The sequence below is a fragment of the Microcebus murinus genome, chromosome 25 (assembly GCF_040939455.1).
Source record: "Microcebus murinus isolate Inina chromosome 25, M.murinus_Inina_mat1.0, whole genome shotgun sequence".
Taxonomy (NCBI): domain Eukaryota; kingdom Metazoa; phylum Chordata; class Mammalia; order Primates; family Cheirogaleidae; genus Microcebus; species Microcebus murinus.
This window is the reverse complement of record NC_134128.1, coordinates 12,232,527-12,253,486: the sequence shown is the minus strand read 5'-3', so window position 1 is coordinate 12,253,486 and position 20,960 is coordinate 12,232,527. Positions and strand designations below refer to the sequence as shown.

At 36.1% G+C, this 20,960-nt stretch overlaps 1 protein-coding gene across 3 annotated transcripts in view; it reads right to left on the bottom strand.

The window, feature by feature from the left end:
* The window catches only part of TRDMT1 (tRNA aspartic acid methyltransferase 1), a 49,096-nt gene that overhangs the window by 16,320 nt on the left and 11,816 nt on the right, over positions 1–20,960 (bottom strand). For 2 of the 3 annotated variants that reach the window (XM_075997703.1, XM_075997702.1), the window contains exon 4: positions 3,032–3,141. In XM_075997703.1, the coding sequence (XP_075853818.1) occupies positions 3,032–3,141 (110 nt within the window). Of the gene's footprint in view, positions 1–3,031; positions 3,142–3,228; positions 3,343–20,960 lie in introns of all 3 variants that reach the window. The other variant, XM_075997704.1, reaches the window with a different exon arrangement.

The window sequence follows — 20,960 nt, the reverse complement described above, 5'->3', positions numbered from 1 at the left end:
TTTGAAAACTGATTTTTTTAAATAGTGCAGGCCAAATAATAAGACATGCCAAAAATAAGTTATGCCAAAAATAATCAGTAAATTGGACCATTCACAACTTAATTAATTTAATCTGGTATGCTAGGTTAATGAATACATATTTGAATTCAAGAAAATAGTCATGGAGATACACAAGTTATCTTTAATAATTCAGAATTTTAAAGCTAATGGAAATTTATTCTTTTTCCATTACATAGCCATACAAATTAATGAAAACACTTTTGCTTTCATACAGCATTAGATCTAGTCAGTGTGGTAACAGCGTTTACCCCATGTGCATGGGCAGCTGTTTCTGTCCCTCTGCCTGCCTTATTGCTTCTTTTCTCAGAAAGTTTCCTGGCTATTCTTACACTTAATTTTCATTTAAACTTTAGAAAGAACTTGGCAGATTAGAAAACAACAACCTTTGACTATTTTATTGAACTTAAAGAGAACTAATAATTTTATAATATTCCGCCACCCTTTCCAAGGCTACAGTACATTTTCCAGCACTTTTCAAGTCTCTTTTACTCCCATGTGAATTACATAGATGTCTTGTTAATGTGTTTCTAGGTGTTTCTAACTTTTGTGTTGTTACTAAAAATAGAAATTTTCTTGTATTATATTTTCTAGCAAGTTTTATTTGTATATAGAAATTATTGGCTATCATATTTTTATAACTGGACTCCTTATTAAATGCACTAATTGTTCCTCATACTATTCTCAGTTAACTTATTTGTATATTTTTCAGGCATATTCAATCATATTTTTGATTTCTTATTTCTTTTTATATACTATATCTTTTGTGTAAGTACATTAGCTAAAAGATCCACAATATTAGGTAATAGTGCTAATGGTGGACATTCTTATCATATTCATTATTTTAATAAGAATGCTTTTAAATTTTTACCATTTAGCACGTTACTAGATTTGAAGATACACAAGGGCTGTCCGGAAAGTATCCAGCCATATAACCATTCTCATTATATCAACAGTGGCTGGATACTTTCCGGACAGCCCTTCTATATGTACAAGCGTGTGTGTGTGTGTGTGTGTGTGTGTGTGCGCGCACACACTCTTAAACACAAATATAAACATACATACTCTCTAATCCCCCCACAGATATATATCTCTCCAAAAGTCAGTAACATATATAAGGCCAGTAAGCAACATATATATGAAGGTAACATTCATTTTTCCTAATTTTATTAAGAGAGATTAAAAACTTTCAGAAAAATCTTATTTTGTAGAATATCAGGTATTCAACAAGAACTTAAGTGGATGTTTCCTATCACTGCCTGTCCTATGAACTCTGATGTTATTTTATGGATATATACTCATGACAATTAGACCTTTCTTGAGGACTTTACCAATTATCATCATAAAGTAAATTTCTATGACTCTCAAATGGTTTTTGCCTTGAAATCCATGTTATCTAATATCCGTTTTGAAACCTGTTGCTCTTTATTAGCATTTGCCTGATATTTTGATATTTCTTTGTCTATTTTTTAGGTACAATACATTATTCACTAAACAACGTTCACAAATTAATTCACCAATATTTCAGAGTATCCATTACATATGCCAAGCATTGTGCTAGGTCTGGGAATACAACAATGAACAAACTGGATAATGTTTCTGCTCACATAAAGTTTATATATAGTTATTTACTAGTGACTAGTAATTTCCCATTTGCTCCCTAATTTACTGATTGTAATTTTATTACTTGTTATCTTTATAACTGAGGAGTCATGCTTTTTGTTAGAAACCTATGTGTGATTTTTCAGGCCTAACCCTGTGCAATTAAAGGGCTTTCCCTGGCAGGGCTCATAGGGCAAGCTGCTCACTTCACAGCAGTCAGGGTGCACAGCTGGTGCATCGCAGTCTCTGAAGGGAGCTGCGGCCAAGGTCTCAGAGGGCCGCACCAACCGGTCATGCTCTTGGCACATTTGTATTCCTGGTCCCAGAGGCTTCATTCCTAGGTTGCTTTATCTGAGACATTGGGCAGAAGTTCTCTGCCTGCCAAGGCCTTTTAATGCCCAGAGGAGGAAACCTTGAAGACATTTTTCCTCACTCTCAGTCCCCAGCACTTTAGCACTCCTAGCCCTCTCCTTACCATCCCCTGAAGGCCAGGGGCTCTCTGATCAGAGAGAGGGCCCCCATTTCTGCACTGATCCATGGGGAAATGGATGGGGGGGGGGAGAAGAGTTACACTCTATGGTTTTATTTATGATATACTACAAAGGGAAAATTTAATCTATAATAAAAGAAAGCAGATCAGCAGTTGCCTGGGTTAGGGCTGGAGACTGACCAAAATAGGGCACTAAGGAACAATTTAGTGTGATGGAAATGTTCCATGTCTTAATTGTGTTGGGGTTGGTTACACAGTTTAGATATGTTGGTGAAAACTCAAACTGCACACTTAAAATGGGTACAATTTATTGTATGTAAATTATGGCTTCGTGACAAATTTGTAGTAAAATTTTTCATGATAAGAAATTGATAGAAAAAAACACAATTTCATATTATTTTGAAAGTAACTTAATGTACATCGGTGTTAAAACTTCCGCTGAGTTCATAACAGGTGAAATGGGTAATGGGTTAATTTTGACAAATTTGCTAAAATAAGAAGCATTCAGTAATAGCCAGTGACTGCCTCCCTTGTTTTTACCACATACTATATATATTTTATGAGTATTGAATAAAAGCAAAGAATTAAAGTTTAATATCACCATAGACAGAACTAAGCATCTAGAAGTCAAGCATATTCTTACATTTTAATCCTTCCTCTCAGAGACTGGAATATTGACCCCTTGGTCTCTACAGCTGGAAATAAAAAAAAATAGCATGCTATCTTCTGATAGACTATAAAATGTTAATTCCCTTCTCCTAAACTTTTTATTTATATATGCTTATCTTCCAAGTTAGCCACCAGAAACCAGTAGTTGGCAGTGTTTTTCCATCACGTTTTTCAATGCCATATATACTTGTTAAAATGGTAATAAATACTCACTTCAATTGTCTTGGCCAGTAACTGTGTCTGAGGAAAATTATACTTGTATACTTCATTAGCAACAGTATTTACATCAATGGCAGCCACCACTTGTGCAGGTACACCACTTTCTGTAATGACAAATGGAATATCCTAAAAAGAAAAGTTCATTATAGCAAGAAGTCAAAATAGCAGAATTTAGTAGTACATTTCCTTACTTCCTCATTTATCTAGACAAATCTCAGATTGTTGATGGAGGGCCAGGAGCTCAGGCATGAAGTAGAATACTTGAACATGCACTTCTTGTTCATCTCTTTGATAGCATTCCAAGACTAAAGATAAGATTTAAATGTTTTAGTCATAACTTCTTATATTTGCTTTCCTCGCTCATTAAGATAGATGCCTATGAGTTGAACAGAAAGTTTTCCTAAGTTAAAACAAAACAAAAATAGGAAAGTGGAGTATATTCTTAAAAGCTATATCATTTGGAACTTACATAAATAATTTACCATTTGTTCCTTACTTTCTCACACTAATACAAAGTTGCTTCGCAATTACCACTGAAAATGTTTTCAGGTAAGTTTTTTTTTTTTTTTAATAGCCTTATGGAGATATAATTTACATACCACAAAATTCACCCAATTAAAGCTTAGAAAAGTTTTAAAATGAGGTGAAAAATTAATTGGTATCAAAATGTAAAAGGCTCAAAGACCAAAAATTTTAAATTTTGACAGACCAGAGAGAATATGAGAAGAATACGGAAAATAATCATAAAGGCGTGCCTTTCCTGCCCTTCTGTCTTGCTGCTGAAGAAAAACATTTTCAAAATGTGTTCAGGTTCAGAGAATTCTAGAATATTCTTTAATGGCAGTCAAAATCTGAACTCTGTAATTGTAGCTGTTGCTATATTTGTAATTATATTTTGTTTCTTCACCAAAACATATATAAAACCAATTATGTGCGTACTCTATCCTAAATCAGGAAAAAATGGGAAGAGTTTTAAAAAGAAAAGTATTTGAGCCTTAAGAAAATCATCAGAGAAAACAATTACATAATAGCTCCAAATAGTTATTTCTTTAAGTGGTTACTTGCTGATTAATAGCTTAGCTTAGCCCAGTATCAAAAAAGGGAAAACAAAATTAGGATCTGAGGAGCTGGAGCTCATGCACCAGACACCTGGAAATAAAACCAGATCACAGCAATATAGAGGAAGGAGAAAGGCTCCCACACACAACCAAACAATCACAACCTTACACTGAGGCCTAGAAGAGATGAGGCCAGAGAGAAACGGGCACAGATGTCTCCAAGTAGTACTTCTAGTGTCTGCTAGGCAAGACTAACTGGACCTGCTCAGGCAGGACCAGTGACCCCAGGTATCCTGCTGAAAAGGAAGGTGCCCTAGGCTTTGCACCCTAGAAGCTTTGAGGTCTGGTTAGGAATACCATAGGTAGTCTCCACTGAGTTTAAATTCAGTAATTAATTACTTGCTTTAGTATAAATTTAAAGTTATAAATGATATCTTGTCAAAGGCATCAGATCTTGGAACATAAGTCAAGGAGGCTTCTAAACAAAAAAAAAGTATTAGTATATAAGGGATCAATTTGCAAACTCATAGAACTGTTATAATTCAGGTCAATACCTAAGCTAATCCTTGTAAGAGTTCAAAATTAAATAAACTTCACTGTACTGTCTTACTATTTTGCTAAATATATTGCAATCATCATGATATAGCCTGCTTACATTCCCACTACATATGCAGCAAACTGGAATTACCCTGGAGTTGATTAATATGACTTTTGTCTTTTGTCAGGCCGAGTGAAAATCCACAGAGATGTGCTAAATCTGTACCATAATCAATAATTAATTTTATGGTCTTGTATTATGTGCCTAGAGGTCATAAAACTGACCAAAAACCAACCACCGCATTGAGTGTTTTGTGTAGAGATCCAAAAACCGATGAACTGAAAATTCCTTCAGAGGAAAGACTGAATTTTTAAAGCCAATAAGCAAATGTACTCTTGGCATAAATTGATGTATATATTTTAGACTGTTATAAAATTAGGACCTATTGTGTAACCTAAAAAGTTACTTCCATAAAGAGAAACAGAAGTATTAAGATATTACTGACACTAATTCAACTTGCCTTTTCAAATCATTTGTTTGGGGGATACTGATGTGTTTCTAAAGAAAAAGTTATACATAACAATTTTCAAAAGGAAGTCTGTCACTTCTGTCAAAATCTTAAATTGAGCTCCAAAGATAAGCTGTCTTTACAATTCCTAATATATAATTTAAATATGTTCTCTCTAAAACTCTTTACTTTTAAGCTGAATGCACAGATTTTTAAAATATATAACTAAAAATGTCAAAGTGAAAATTCTCTAGAATTTAGGCTAGGTGAGCTCCACCACTTAAGCGATCTCACAGTAGTAGTTATCAAAGGGAGGAAAGAATCAGGAAAAGGGATCTGTCAGGATCTTTTGGTAGAAGTGGAAGGAGGGGATGTGTTTTCAGCACTTTGACCTATTACTACTTTGCCTGGATTTTACTCATGATATTTCAGTTACTTTTCAGGGTTTCATATTTATCAATAGGAAGCATGGGTTAAAAAAAAGTGAGACGTCATAGTTAAAGAAACACAGTAAATATTATTTTAAAAGGTTGTCAGACTAGATCTATAAGGAAAGGATAAGGATATCATGCTTCCATTTCTATAAGGACAGAATTTTAAAAGGCAAATTTAATTATATCAAGAGAGACTTCTACATGAGATGTTAGAAATCCCACTGAGAATACATACATAATTCTTGCTCTCAAGTATGTTTCTTATTAAAGTAGAAAAGCGTCATGTTTCTTATTAAAGTAGAAAAGAATCACACATACACCCCACGTTTGAATATCAATAATTTTCCTTCTTTTCTGGTCACTCTCTCTGGAAAAGGGAAGAACTTCTGGTTGGTAACAGTGAAAAGGTTTATAAGTTCACACTCTACTTGATTTTCCTAACCAAACAAATAAAAAAATTTAATTGTTCATGTGTAGTTATTTAGGTAGTAAGAAATCAATATTTAAAAAATATAAATGTAGAACTAACCAGCCCACTTTGAAATAAGATAAGAAAGTGATTTTTAAAGATTCTTTTCCTTCTTTATTATTTATTTTCTGATCTGTATCTCATATAGGTGAGTAACTATTTGAATTACTCATAATACTCACACCTGAGACATTCAATCAGGTATGTTAACACTGACATCTAGTTGTAAAATGGAAGATTAGTTGAATACATCCAATGCCTATTTCCTTTCATTCAAAGTGATAGCTTAATTAGGAAAGAAAGTATTAAGCACAACACTAAGCAAATGAGTATTTTAAAAAACAGTATGGAAGGTGGATGGTAAACATCACATTCTTCCTATCACAGAATTCAAAGAACTTCCCAATTTCTTCTTAGTGCTCAATTTCTCTGAAGTAAATTTTACTTCAACCCAGTATTAATGACTCTTACCCTGATTTGATATAATGATTTAAAATTCACAGTCCAAAACCATAATTACTTTTGCATCAACCTGATTAATAGATAAGATCTATATCCACATTGTTTCATCTTCCTAACAGGCGCATAGAGTTAATATTATTGATCCAATTTTATCAATGAAGAAACCTAATACAATTAAGCTAGTTACAAAATGGTGTAGAAAAAAGACAAGAACTAACTTTACTGAGTATCTACATTATATTTTGGATATCAATTGTTTTATATAAATCCCATAAGATCCTCAGCCAGCAAAGCCGAGGAAACAGACTCTCCCCTAGAGGATCAGGAGGAACACAGCCCTGCCAACACATTGATTTTAAAACTTCTGACCTCCAGAACTGTAAGATAAAAATGTTGCGTTAAGTCACTGAATTTATGCTTATTTTTTACAGCAGCAATAGGAAACTAATACATAGGACAATAACTAGACATGTGAAGAAAAGATTTATATATAGGATAAATGATGCTATTTTATTTATAATAGTATAAAATTATAAACAATCTAAATGTCCAAAAATAGATGATTAGTTTGAAAAGTATGGTACATTTCCATAAAATGGAGTGGAATGCAACCATTAAAAACCAAGTTTATAAATAATATATTTAATCGCAAGAGAAAATATTTAAGATATTCTATGTAAAAAAGAAGGCTGTAGTTTATTTTAATTTTCATGAACACATTAGAATAAAGATTAAAAAGATATAACCTAAGTCCTTACCAGTGTTAACCTCTGCATTGGCATCATGGGTGTTTTGGGGGGAGGGGTTGTTTTTAATTTTCTTCCCTATTTGTGTAGCATCTGTACTCCCCAGTAGAGCATAATCTCTGGAGGAACCATGCAGTCTCGTTCAATGCTGTATCCCCACCACATGGGACAATAAGTGACACACAAAAACCACTTCTTAATTCTATACTGAATAAATAAATGAATGTTTTCAATGTGCCCCAATTTTTTAACAAATGTATTACTGATACAGTTAAAAATAAAAAATAATAAATGGAAATAGTAATATTTAAATATTCAACTTCACTGGTAATAAAAAAAAACTTAAGATAACTTTTTCACCTAGTAAATTATATGTTTTAAAATATTATTGGCATATTTACAGTCACATAGACATTATTGAATATAAACTAGTATGTCTTTTAAAAAGAAATTGGACAATATCATCAACAACCTTTAAAATATTCATGCACTGTATCTTACTCATTCAACAAATATTTATTGAGCATCCACTATGCAACAGCATTATTTTAGGTACCAAGGATGCAACAGTGAACAAAACAGCACAAAACAAAACAAAAATATCCCCACCCTACAGAGCTTACGTTTTAGAAGAGGAGGCAGTCAATTATCCATTCCATGCTCTTGGATTGGCAGACTCAACATCATTAAAATGTCTATACTACCCAAACTGATCTACAGATTCAATGCAATACCTATTAAAATCCCATCAGCATTCTTCACAGATATAGAAAAAATAATTTTACGCTTTGTATGGAACCAAAGCAGACCCCGAATATCAAGAGCAATTCTAGGCAACAAAAACAAATTGGGAGGTATTAATATGCCAGATATCAAACTATACTACAAAGCTGTTGTAATTAAGACAATCTGGTATTGGCACAAAAATAGGATTATTGACCAGTGGAACAGATGTGAGAATCCTGATATAAAACCATCCTCATATAGCCATCTAATCTTTGACAAAGCAGACAAAAACATATGCTGGGGAAAAGAATCCCTTTTCAATAAATGGTGCTGGGAAAACTGGATAGCCACTTGTAGAAGGTTAAAACAGGACCCACACCTTTCCCCTCTCACAAAAATCAACTCACGCTGGATAATAGACTTAAATCTCAGGTATGAAACCATTAGAATTCTAGAGGAAAATGTTGGAAACACTCTCCTAGACATCGGCCTGGGCAAAGAGTTTATGAAGAAATCCCCAAAGGCAATCAAAGCAGCAACAAAAATAAATAAATGGGACATGATGAAACTACAAAGCTTCTGCACAGCCAAAGAAACAGTCATGAAAGTAAACAGACAACCTACAGAATGGGAGAAAATTTTTGCATCCTACATATCCGATAAAGGGCTGATAACTAGAATATACTTAGAATTCACGAAAATCAGCAAGAAAAAATCAAATAACCCTATTAAAAAGTGGGCAAAGGACTTGAACAGAAACTTTTCTAAAGAAGACAGAAGAATGGCCAACAAACATATGAAAAAATGCTCACCATCCCTAATCATCAGGGAAATGCAAATCAAAACTACAATGAGATATCACTTAACTCCAGTGAGAATGGCCTTTATCAAAAAGTCTCCAAATAACAAATGCTGGCATGGATGTGGAGAGAGAGGAACACTCCTACACTGCTGGTGGGACTGCAAACTAGTTCAACCTCTGTGGAAAGCAATATGGAGATACCTTAAAGCGATACAAGTGAATCTACCATTTGATCCAGCAATCCCATTGCTGGGCATCTACCCAAATGATCCAATGACACTACAAAAAAGACACCTGCACTCGAATGTTTATAGCAGCACAATTCATAATCGCAAGGCTGTGGAAACAGCCCAAGTGCCCATCAATTCAAGAATGGATTAATAAAATGTGGTATATGTATACCATGGAGTACTATTCAGCTCTAAGAAACAATGGTGATATAGCACATCTTATATTTTCCTGGTTAGAGCTGGAACCCATATTACTAAGTGAAGTATCCCAAGAATGGAAAAACAAGCACCAGATATATTCTCCAGCAAACTGGTATTGACTGAGTAGCACCTAAGTGGACACATAGGTACTACAGTAATAGGGTATTGGGGAGGGGGGAGGGGGGCGGGTATATACATACATAACGAGTGATATGCACACCATCTGAGGGATGGTCATGCTGGAGACTCAGACTTGTGGGGGGAGGGGGGAAGGGCATTTATTGAAACCTCAAAATCTGTACCCCCATAATATGCCAAAATAAAAAAAAAAAAAAAAGACAACAAGTAAAGCACATAGCATGTGAGGCAGTAATAAGTGCTAAAGAGAAAAAAATAAAACAGAAAGGGGGAATGGGGGTAGGGTAAAGGATGCAATTTTTTGTGCTAAAGAACAATACAATGTGCATCTATCCTGGCTATTCTTTTTATTTCTAAATACACATACATTACACACAAAGACCATATGTGCCCAAATATAAAATAACTAGAATAAAAGTCAATCTCCCATCATCCCCACAAGAATGCCCAAAATTAGATCTATGGCCATTTTTATTACACAAGTTTTTAAGTATGTAGCTGAAATAGTCAAATGGCTTCATATTGTATAATTTATAATTTAGTTACATAAACTTGTTTATATTTGAATTAATGATGATTATGTTTAAATTAAGCTTTACATTAGAAAAACAAGTTCTATAATATTTATTGAACATTTTTTAACCAGCACGAAGAATTGCAGCTCTTGTATGTCACCACGGGAATGGTAAAAAATATTTAATTGCCCCATTTGATAGGTTTGGCTTTTATTCAATAAACATTTGCTTCAAGAAGCTATCTGAAATAATCCTCAGGATCTGCTGTGAGTTTATGAAGCTACAATCCAAGATAATATCCAAAAAGAAATACAGAAAGGATTTCTTATCCCCTGACTACTGAACTGGACAATCTTTATGAAAACCTTTTATCAACCCTGTCAAGTGTTTCTTCAAGCCCTGCAAAATACTGTCTGCAAGTATTTCAGGTGAGTTTATAACCAGGTTCATTTATAAATTAAAGAAATATTTATTGAGAATGATAGACCCTGTATCTGGCTCCAGGAATAAATTGTAAAACAATGAATCCCTGCTCCCACAGAGCTTCAGACAAGGAGAAGGTTCCATTTTAAATAACAGTATGTTCATTTAGAATATTGCCTTTTTTTCTACTCAAAGTTCATGAAACAATTTGATTCACACATCTTTGAATCAGGGTCTTTATCACCAATAGAGCCACTTTTTAAGTCCTCTAACAGTGTTCAAGGGGACATCAACTTCCCTTCAAAGTTACTTGAGATCTAGCCCTTTTTGAGTTTATGCATGATGATGTCACTGGACATTTTATGCCAACCATAAATAGCCATTAGCTATTTTGATTTCCACAAAGTAACCACCTACTGTATTACTTTGTAATTTTCAAAAGGTCTGTTTACAATGACATCTGACACTTGTAATTGTGAGGTCATCCCCTTGAAAATTATTTCTGAATCTTTAAATCCATATGTATGATTTTGGCCATTGAGTGACGTCAATAAGCATCTAGAACTGGTATTAAGTTTCTTCAGGCTAATGTAACTTATTATCCAAACAACATTTTATTGCTTTGCTATTTAAAATTAAGCTCAAATTGAAGAATATGAAAATCCTTCCTGAATTCTAAATATAAAGCCATACTCTCCTGTTGAAGTATAATTATTTGGATAAAATGAGTAGCTTATTTTGAAGAATTTATGACAAATGTGTCTATAAGAGTATATGCATATATGTTTGGAATTTTTTTATTTAAAATAATGGGATTATAAGCCTTTCAATTTTACAATCATGGGAGAAATGCAAAAGTTGATCTCTTTATAGAGACTAACCCCTGAATTTAAAGTATATTGCCCTTACCATATATTGAGATGCCAAACCACATAACAATCTAGAAAAATGGTAGACTCACAGCTTTTCCCTCAAACCATGGTCATCAACATTCTGACAGTTCAGAATCAACGGAAAGAAATCACACTGAATGGAAAACAAGCTAGAGATAAAGGACTATTAAGTCAAAATCAACAAAGAGCATCATTAAGTTTGAATATTCAAAGGATACAGTTTTAATAATTGACTCCAAAAGCAATAACTATGAAAATAAACTGGGGACACAAAAATAACATGCATTCTGAAGACGTAGGGAATTATTCTGGTACTTTATTATTACCTAAACCTCGGAGGTTTTAGGATAAATTTTTTTTTTTTTTTTTTTTTTTTTTTTTTGAGACAGAGTCTCACTTTGTTGCCCAGGCTAGAGTGAGTGCCGTGGCGTCAGCCTGGCTCACAGCAACCTCAATCTCCTGGGCTCAGCGATCCTACTGCCTCAGCCTCCCGAGTAGCTGGGACTACAGGCATGCGCCACCATGCCCGGCTAATTTTTTGTATATATATTTTTAGTTGGTCAATTAATTTCTTTCTATTTTTGGTAGAGACGGGGTCTCGCTCAGGCTGGTTTCGAACTCCTGACCTTGAGCGATCCGCCCGCCTCGGCCTCCCAAAGTGCTAGGATTACAGGCGTGAGCCACCGCGCCCGGCTAGGATAAAATTTAAACATGGTAAAATTATATATTTAGTAATATTTGATCTATTAAAGTTCCAACTACTTCTAACTAGAATAAAATACAAATACCTCGAATGATGGGTTCTTTCTGGACCAAAATTCACCTATAACTAAGGCACACTCCAGAGCCTCTGAGGGCTGTGTCAGTGCTGAGAGGCTCTGGTGTCTGTTTCTCAAGTTGTCTCACTCACTGAGCACTGGGGATCATCAACTTCACTACTGAGTTTAAAAAAGAATCACTAATGGATGCCCAAGAACCATTAATGCTCAACTCTCTAATGGAGCTGTTTTACTTTAGGCCAAAGGGTTTTGCCAGGTTTGTCGTGATTTAAAGTCCCAGAAGGAAAAGAATTAGTGGATAAAAGTAAAAGCAACTCTTGGTCCAGGTGAAGTAATGGTATTTTTTTCGATCCCAACACACACTCTACCTATTTCCTAAAAGTAAGATGTAATGTTTTGCTTTTAGACAAGATGAGAGCTGGTTGGTACTGTTCCTGAATAGCACTTTTCAGCTTTCTGATAACTTTCCATGGGTAAAGCAAAAGGCAACAGAGATTCTAAGAAGGTTGTAGATACCAACAAATTCCAAATTGTACATATAATCTTAATCTCACATATCATTATGATAATAATCATTTTGTAATTATTTATAGATTTGCTCTCATATATCAACTTCTTTTCAACTTTGTACACAAAGAGGTCATATTTCTTGACAGGAATAAAAGAGTGAAAAAATAAAACACCTAAACTTCCATTGTGTGACCACAGCTCATTTCTAGCATATGATTTAAATTCTATATTGAGTAAGGACCAATTTATTCTCAAAAGACTTGATTTTTTTGAGAATATTTATAATTTTTTATCATGTGTTTCTGAAAAATCTATTATCTATTAAAATTTCACACACAATCAAGCATACAAAAACCTCTCATGATTTAGACTTAGTACTAAAGTTTAAATCACAGTAGAATGGCATCTACTTCAAGCTATACATATTTCATAGCAAACATGACTCCAGTTCATTCTTTCATTTGTCCATTCACTCATTCAACAATATATATACCGTGTTTCCCCGAAAATAAGACCTACCCATAAAATAAGCCCTAGCAGGATTTCTAAGCATTTGCGCACTATAAGCCCTACCCTGAAAATAAGACCTAGTGATGGGCGTGGCTAACCAGCGCATCTGCACAACCCACGCATTTCGGCACAGAGCGGTAAAGAAGATGAGCAGCCCTTCTCATCTGCCCCATAATGACAGCTACTATCCCAGAGGTGACCGGAAAGGTGCGAACAGCCCCACCAACAAGGCCAGCTCCCCCTGTCAGGTCCCGGCCATCCTGTGCGTGCTGCAAGCTGAGGCTTTGAGGGGAAAATGACACATCCCCTGAAAATAAGCCCTACGTTGTCTTCTTGAGGTAAAATAAATATAAGACCCTGTCTTATTTTGGGGGAAACATGGTATATATATATAAGTAATGTTCTAGACAAAGTCTGTCCTATCATGGAGACAGATAACAAATAAGTATATTATATGCCTAACAATTAAAAACACTACAGAGGAAAAAAAAAAAAAAAAAAGCAGAGTCAGCCCGACAGCCTGGGAGAAGGGAGTGGTTCTATTCTTGATATAGGTTGATTGGAGAATGTCCCTTTAGCAGCAACCTCGAGGAAAGGAGGGAGCAGGCCTGGCAAGTATCTGGGAAGAGAACTGTCTAGGACAGAACAAGAGACACTGCAAAGGCCAAGAGATGGGAGCACGCTGGTTTTGTAGCAGGAACAGCCACAAGGCCAGAGAGCCCGGAGTAGAGCAAGCAAGGGGACAACCACAAGACACGTGGCCCGAGATGGAAAGATGCTCTAGCCTAAGCAGGCCTGGGAAACTTGTTCAGGATTCTGGCCTTTATGGAGTGATATGAGAAACGCCTCAGGAATGTTAATCAGAGAAATGACTTATCTGACATTTTTTAAAAGGTCACTCTGGCTACTCTACTGAAAACAAACTTGAGGTAGTAGAGCAGAAGCAAGGAGACCAGTCAAAAGACCATTACAATAAATCTTTGTCCAGGGTCCCTGGAAAAGCGGCTCAGGCAGAGCTTAGCTGCAGATGCTTTTTCTGGGAGGAAAACTCCAGAGTATCAAGAGTGAGGGCAGTGAGGCAGGGAAGAAGGGAAAGCCTCCTGAAGGCAATGATTACCAAGTTGGTCACAGTTTCACAGGCAGCTCGACCAACTGCTCCGGCATGAGGGACTTGGTAGGGCCAGACTGTCTGGGGCCACCACACCTCAGAGCTGTCAAGGGGAGAACTATATAAGAGATGATGAGAAGCCTTGCAGTAGAGACACTCCTGAGTCTAAAATAGCACTTCCCATGTTCCCACATGCATTTGAGCAAGGAGCACTGCAGGCAGGAAGGAGGATGGGGATGTATCTGCTGGCTTTCTCCTCCTGTCCCTTACTGGTCAAAGTCACCCCTGAGGCATGACTCTCCCCACTTCCCTGTCCCCCACCCCCACTTCAGATTATGTTATCTGGCCCCTCTAGACAGCTGCCGGAGCAGCCAGATCCCAGGTCCACAGCCTGGCACTTCATCTGAGCCCACAGAATAGAGGTAGACTGATCACTCTGAGGCCTCAGAGCCCAGTCACCACCCCCTTGAGTGTTGGATGAAGCAACAGCAGCATTAGCCAGGATGCGACATTAAACAAGCAGCCCAGGGCCCAGGAGGCAGGTGGGGCCAAGAGAATCTGGGGTGGAATTCTGACAAAACAGGAGAGATTATTGACCATGCGTTAAAGGTGAAAATGGAGAGAGATGACAGAATTATAAATATAGTCTGAAGGTGGAGCCTATGGAATTAGCTGATGTGGGTAAAAAAGAAGAAAATAGGCTGCCTCCAAGGTTCAGAGCTGGACAACTAGAGGTATAGAGCCACCTGTTATTGGGATTAGGCAGGCTGGGGAAGGAGAACAGCAGTTCAGCTTTGGACATTCTCAGAGTGAACAGAGATAGTGGGAACAATACTAAATCCTGCCTAACAGAAAAATTACAGAGGCTTACTTCAAAAGTTAGTCCAAGTTGTGAACATACTCAGCCACTATGTGCAGCCCTGCCATCTCTTCTCACTCACAACTCCAGCATCTCCTCCCACAGCTCCATCACCTCCCTCTTGCTGCTCATCGGACGTTTCCTGAAACATGCACCAATGAACCCTTTTTTCAGGATGTTAATATATGTGCTCCCTTTCCCCACTAAATAAAAGGTGGGGGTGGGGAGGCAGGGCCCTTGCTCAAATACATATGGGAAGCACTGTTTTATACCAAACAATGCCTTTACTGTAGGGCTTCTCAACACCTTTGATACAACTTGTCCTGAGAATGTCTCAAGGAAAGGTGTCTTGTGAAGAATTTCTAAACTTATTAGAGCATGAAGGCACACTGATTAATTGCTCTCAGAAGACAGCTGCACAGGATACCAGCTAGGAAACAGCAACCGGTCCAAAAACTCATTTTAATCTTTATTTCACTTAGTTTGTATCATCTAATCCCTCCTTCTTGAAATCCTCTCTTCCCTTAATTTTCATGCACAAGGTTTTTTGGTTCTCCTCCTTAGTCTCTAGCCTTTCCTAGCTCAGTTTCCCTCCTTGAATACTCTTTTTCTGCCTACCCACAAAATGCTATTGCCTTCAGTGTTCCACCTTGTTAGTCCTCTTCTCTATGCACCTTCCATATATACACCAACAAATCTTTATCTCCTTTCTATTTCTCCCCCAATCAAAAATGCACAAGCAGTTGCCTACTCGACATTTCCATGGGTCTCATGGGCAAACTCTGTTAACTCCAACATGAAACCTATTATTTCTCCGCCATCATGACTTGCAACTATACTATAAGTCACCCAAACAACCACCAAATTTTACTGATTTTTAGCTCCCATATATCCCCTGAATAAGAGCCTTCTCTAATCATCAGCTCTGCGTAAAGCCATCATCTCTAACAATCATCTCCTAACTGGCTGCCCTGCCTCTAATCTACCCTCCTTAGGAACACAGAGCAAAATGTCTAGAAATAACTGTGGTAGGTCCATTAGTTTTCATTAACTAACGAAGCTTACAGGATAAAAATCCAAGCACCTTATCAGAAATGCCAGTTTATAATTTAGCATCTTTATCGTAATTTAGCAACTTTATCTTCTTCTATTTTTTTGTAGTGATTACATTGTGAAAGTATCTTACTTAGTAGTACAGCACATATACACCTCCCCACAGAAAAATGCTATTTCTATAGGATGTCTATAGGATGCTGTCTATAGGATGTTCCCTCTGTGTGGTACACCCTTCCCCTTCTTGATTATCTGGAAAACTGCCAATCATCCTTAAAAATCCTGCTTGAAAAAATAGGACAAAATTGAAGGGCAAATCACCAATTAGATAAAACAAAGTAAAATATGTTAAAAGTAGAAATGAGGCAGTTGATGTCCAAGATGTAGATAGAGCTCTTACAAAGCAATAAAAAAATAAAGATTATACCAATGGCATTACGAACAAGTTACAATAAATACCAATAATAAGCATATGAAAATATTTAATTTTCTAAGCAACTTCAGCAAGACTACTTATATACTATGTACCAGGAACTATAAACTTAATGATTTAAAATTCATGGTCCAAAACCGCAATTACTTTTGCACCAAACTAATATATATAAGGTCTGTGTAGTACACGTTGTTTCATCTTCCTAACTGGCCCATAAAGCTAATATTATCATCCCAATTTTACCAATGAAGAAACCCAATACAATTAAGTTAGCTCCAAATGGTGTAGAAAAAAGACAAGAACTAACTTTACTGAGTAGCTACATTATATTTTGTACATCATTTGTTTTGTGTAAATCCCATAACACCCTGTGATAAGGTACTACCATGTCCATCTCACAGTTAAGGTACCTGGGCTCAGAAAGGTTAAATAACCTTCCAGTATTCACATAGCTAGTTGTGTGGCAGATCCGCCTGACTCCTAAACAATGGCATCGATGGTATCACCCAGAGAAACACATGGAGTAATTCAGAAAGCATTGGGGAAAAGGCCGGGGAAATGAACCCAAAATGGATATAGGTTGGGAGATCTGTCCCCTAGCAGAGAAGGTAAAACATTTTCTAGAGAATCAAGAGGGTAAATGTGTGTAGAATAGTCTATTCTCTTCACTGCCATCTCTTTTACTTGTTTGTATTCATCTTATGTCATCATTTATGGCTATAAATAATGCTTTCCTTCATTAATCTATTCCTATGTAATTCAAATTTAGTCTGAAAGTTCTTTGACAACTTCAAATATTTAATAATCAATTTCTTCTAGAGGCCACTTTTAATGACACGTAATAACTTTCTATAACTTCTAATATTTATGAATAAAAGTTGCTCATATTTATTGAGTACTTACTACATTCTAAGCACTATTTAAGTACTTTTAAAAAATGAATTTATAATCTCACAACTCCCCTTGGAGATAAGTACTATTATTGCCCCATTTTATAGAAGAAGAAACTAAGGCAAAGAAAGTTTGGTTTTTGTCTAACGTCACATAGGTAGAAGTGACAAGCAAGATTTCAACCAAGGCCTTCTGACTACAGAACCGTATTCTTAAAGTAGTAGACTAAACTGCCAGATTTCATCCAAGGCCTTCTGACTTCAGAACTATACTCCTAAATTGGGAGACTAAACAGCCTCTCCCACAACTGTCTTACATAAATACTGTCTACTATTACTATTTCATAGTACCAAATTATATAATAACACAATATAATAAAGACCAAGCTGATATAAAAATAATTTTTCAAACTATTTGACACTACCAAATCACTATCAGAGATAGTTTAAGTATCAAATACTAAAAAATTGATAGAATTTACTAAGTAGAGAAACCATAACACCTGATGGATTCCTAAAAGCATTTAGCAAAGGTAATGAAGAATGTAAGATGCGTGTGTGTGTGTGCATGTTCCCACTACTGATATGTCTTCAAAGTGAGTGGTTTCCGTTCATTTTTAAACTCTTCCCTCATCCCATCCCTTTACCTCCTCTTCCATGGAAGGAGGAATAACTTATCTAACTGACTAATTTGGGAAGAATAAACTGCGCATGCTTGGCTCTGCTCCACCTATCTTCCTTTTGGGAATAAACCAGCTACAGGGAACATGTGCTCTGCCCAGAAGGTATGATACTTAATTCTCTAATTCAATACTAGCTGACCCATTTTGACCTCTCACAAAGCTACATTGTCCAGCTCAGCCTTTATTAATAATAAAAATGATATAGAAGTTTATTTCCTATTTGCCTTACTCTTTTCTTTCTCAATTCGTTCAGCATTGGGAAGTGGAGTGCCATTTATTGAGCCTCCTTTAAAAAACCCAATAGATAGATCCTAAAACAAATTAAACTGGTCATCTATTCATTAGCACTGAGGAAGTAATTTGATCTGTGGACTACAGTAATGAATACTCTGCAGTGAAGTAAGCGTACATTATTCATCACATAAAAGATAAGTAATTCGATCATCCAATGGGAAGTGAGGATTCTCCTTTACTGAATACACAAAATTCAATCTATGTATGTCTTCTTTGTATTTCCAGTTTGGAAAAACACACTCTACTAACTTCCATATATACCAGAGAACAGATTAATGTAGGGTGTTTCCCAGTGAAGGGAGGAAGGCCATCTGAACTCACCAAGTGGGTTCTTGGATTCACAACGGAAAGAATTTCAGAGCAAGTCAACTTGCGACAGAGACAGAAAGTTTATTGAGAGACAGACAATAGATCTACTCCACAGACAGGGTAGGGGTCCTCTCCTGAGTAGGAGAGGTACGAGAAATGGTAATGTTTTTAAATATTCAACAGTCATACGTGACCACCATCGTCTTTGAGGTCAGGCCATAAAGGTTAGTCACAAATGGCAGTCATAGAAAGGTAAGTGCAAGCAGTTTGTAAGACACCTGGCTTAGTAATTCACTCATCCTTAGGTGGTCCCAGGCCAGTGACTTGCTGTCAACTTCCCTGTTCAGGGTGGTTAGGGTCTGGCATCAGTCAAAATGGCTGCACTCAGGCTCTCTTGACATTCCTTTTCTGCCTTATCCCAGTACATTAAAAAAATGACAAATATTTTTAAATGGGACAAAGTTTTACGTTGTTTCACTTTAAATCTGACATGTTATATAAAAGTAACTATGGGAAAATAGGCATAAAAAAGAAAATTTTACAATCCCATAGACAGATAGGTATAAGAAGAAAAAAGAAAAGAAGAAAACTTAAGTAGTTCATATTCCAGCTCCTTACAACTGATGTTCCAAAAATATCCCTAAGTGACATTCAGATCTACATGGAAAAACACTTTATTATAATGTACTTGCCTGATTCAGTTATAAACACATCTAGTTACAAAGTGGTTTGGTAGAGTCCCAATTTGGCATATAAGTAAGTCATTGAGAAATAAAGACAAAGAGATTCAGCAAATGAATAGCCTACTGAGTGACAAACAAGAGGCTTAAAATTTTAACAGACAATATTAAAGCTGAGCAATTCTTATGATTATGATTAAGTATTTTGTGGCTAAAACTGAAAACCAACACTTTAGAAGACCTTTAGAAATTATTTGGAAGGGTAGGTCTTTTGATTTTAAGGCTGCCTGCAATATTTGACTACACAGAAAACAGTCTAGCCAGGCATGGTGGTGGGCGCCTGTAGTCCCTCTATCAATTCAATGATAAATTTAACAGTCACCTACAGAGAATTGGGTACTGTGCTGCTAAATGCTATACAGAAACAAGGAGGAATAGCACAGAATATGGACTATGTAAATACATGGGCATGCAGATAAAAAATAAGTTAAATGAAATTTAGAAAATATAGAAGCATATACATTAGTGACTACAACAATGCAATAGTATATTGCATAAACTGGTAAAAACAAAAAAATTTTAATAAGGAATTAAAACGTTCATTGGGTTTGGGGTAAATCTATCATGCTGTGAAAGAAATTAAATATACGTTGTATAACTATTAAAATTCAATAATGTGAGGAAATGGATGGTGGTGACAGTTGTACAACATTGTGAATGTACCTAATGACACTTAAAAAATAGTTAAAACAGTACATTTTATGATATGCATATTTCACCACAATAAAAAATTCCATTTTAAACCTTATATAAAAATCACTCAAAACTGAAGTTCATTACTATTCCCCTTTTGTCGCTTCATACAATGATTTAATGTGTAGATTCAAGTTAAGTTAGTGGCTCTAACCAGAACAATGACAACACAGCACGGTTAAAAGATCAGGTAGACAGACCTAGGTTAGAATACTGGCTCTACCACTAGCTAGTTCATTACATACTTTGAACAAGGCCTAACAGAAGTTCCTTAATAAACAATGAAGTTAGCTGCTGTTGTTGTTAGTCTTGACTACTATACAAAAACCACATGGAAAGGAGCAATGCATTTTATTACAGATAAATTTACAACTTTAATATATCACATAAGTGAACACTAGAAGACAAACAAGTGTGGGAAAAATATTTGCATGAATATGATTAAGAGTCAGTATCCCTAATATGTAGACCTCAAACCAAAAGATAAGAGAAGAGAGAAGCAGAGAGAACAGGAAGGTTACCTGGATTACAGGGTCAGCCAAGGAAGGTCTCTCTGAGGAGGCCACAAATGAATGAAGACATGAAAGTTATCAAGAAGCTGAAGTGGAAAAATCAAGGGTTAGAGTACTCCGGTTGAAGGTAACAGCAAAAGCAAAGGCCACAACATAAAAGGAATTTGGAAGGTTTGAGGAACGGAGAAAAAGAAAACTAGAGAGCCTAGACTAGAGAAACAGGGAAACAGTAGCAGGTAAGACTGAGGAGGAGACAGAAGCCAGATTTCACAGTCCTAGTAGGAATATGGGACTGTGATTCTAACCTCGAAGAGAAGCCATTTAAGCAGGGAAGTGACATGATCTGATTTACTGTGGAAAAGATCATTCTGCTTGCAATGTGGAGAATGTATGGAATAGGAAGGCAG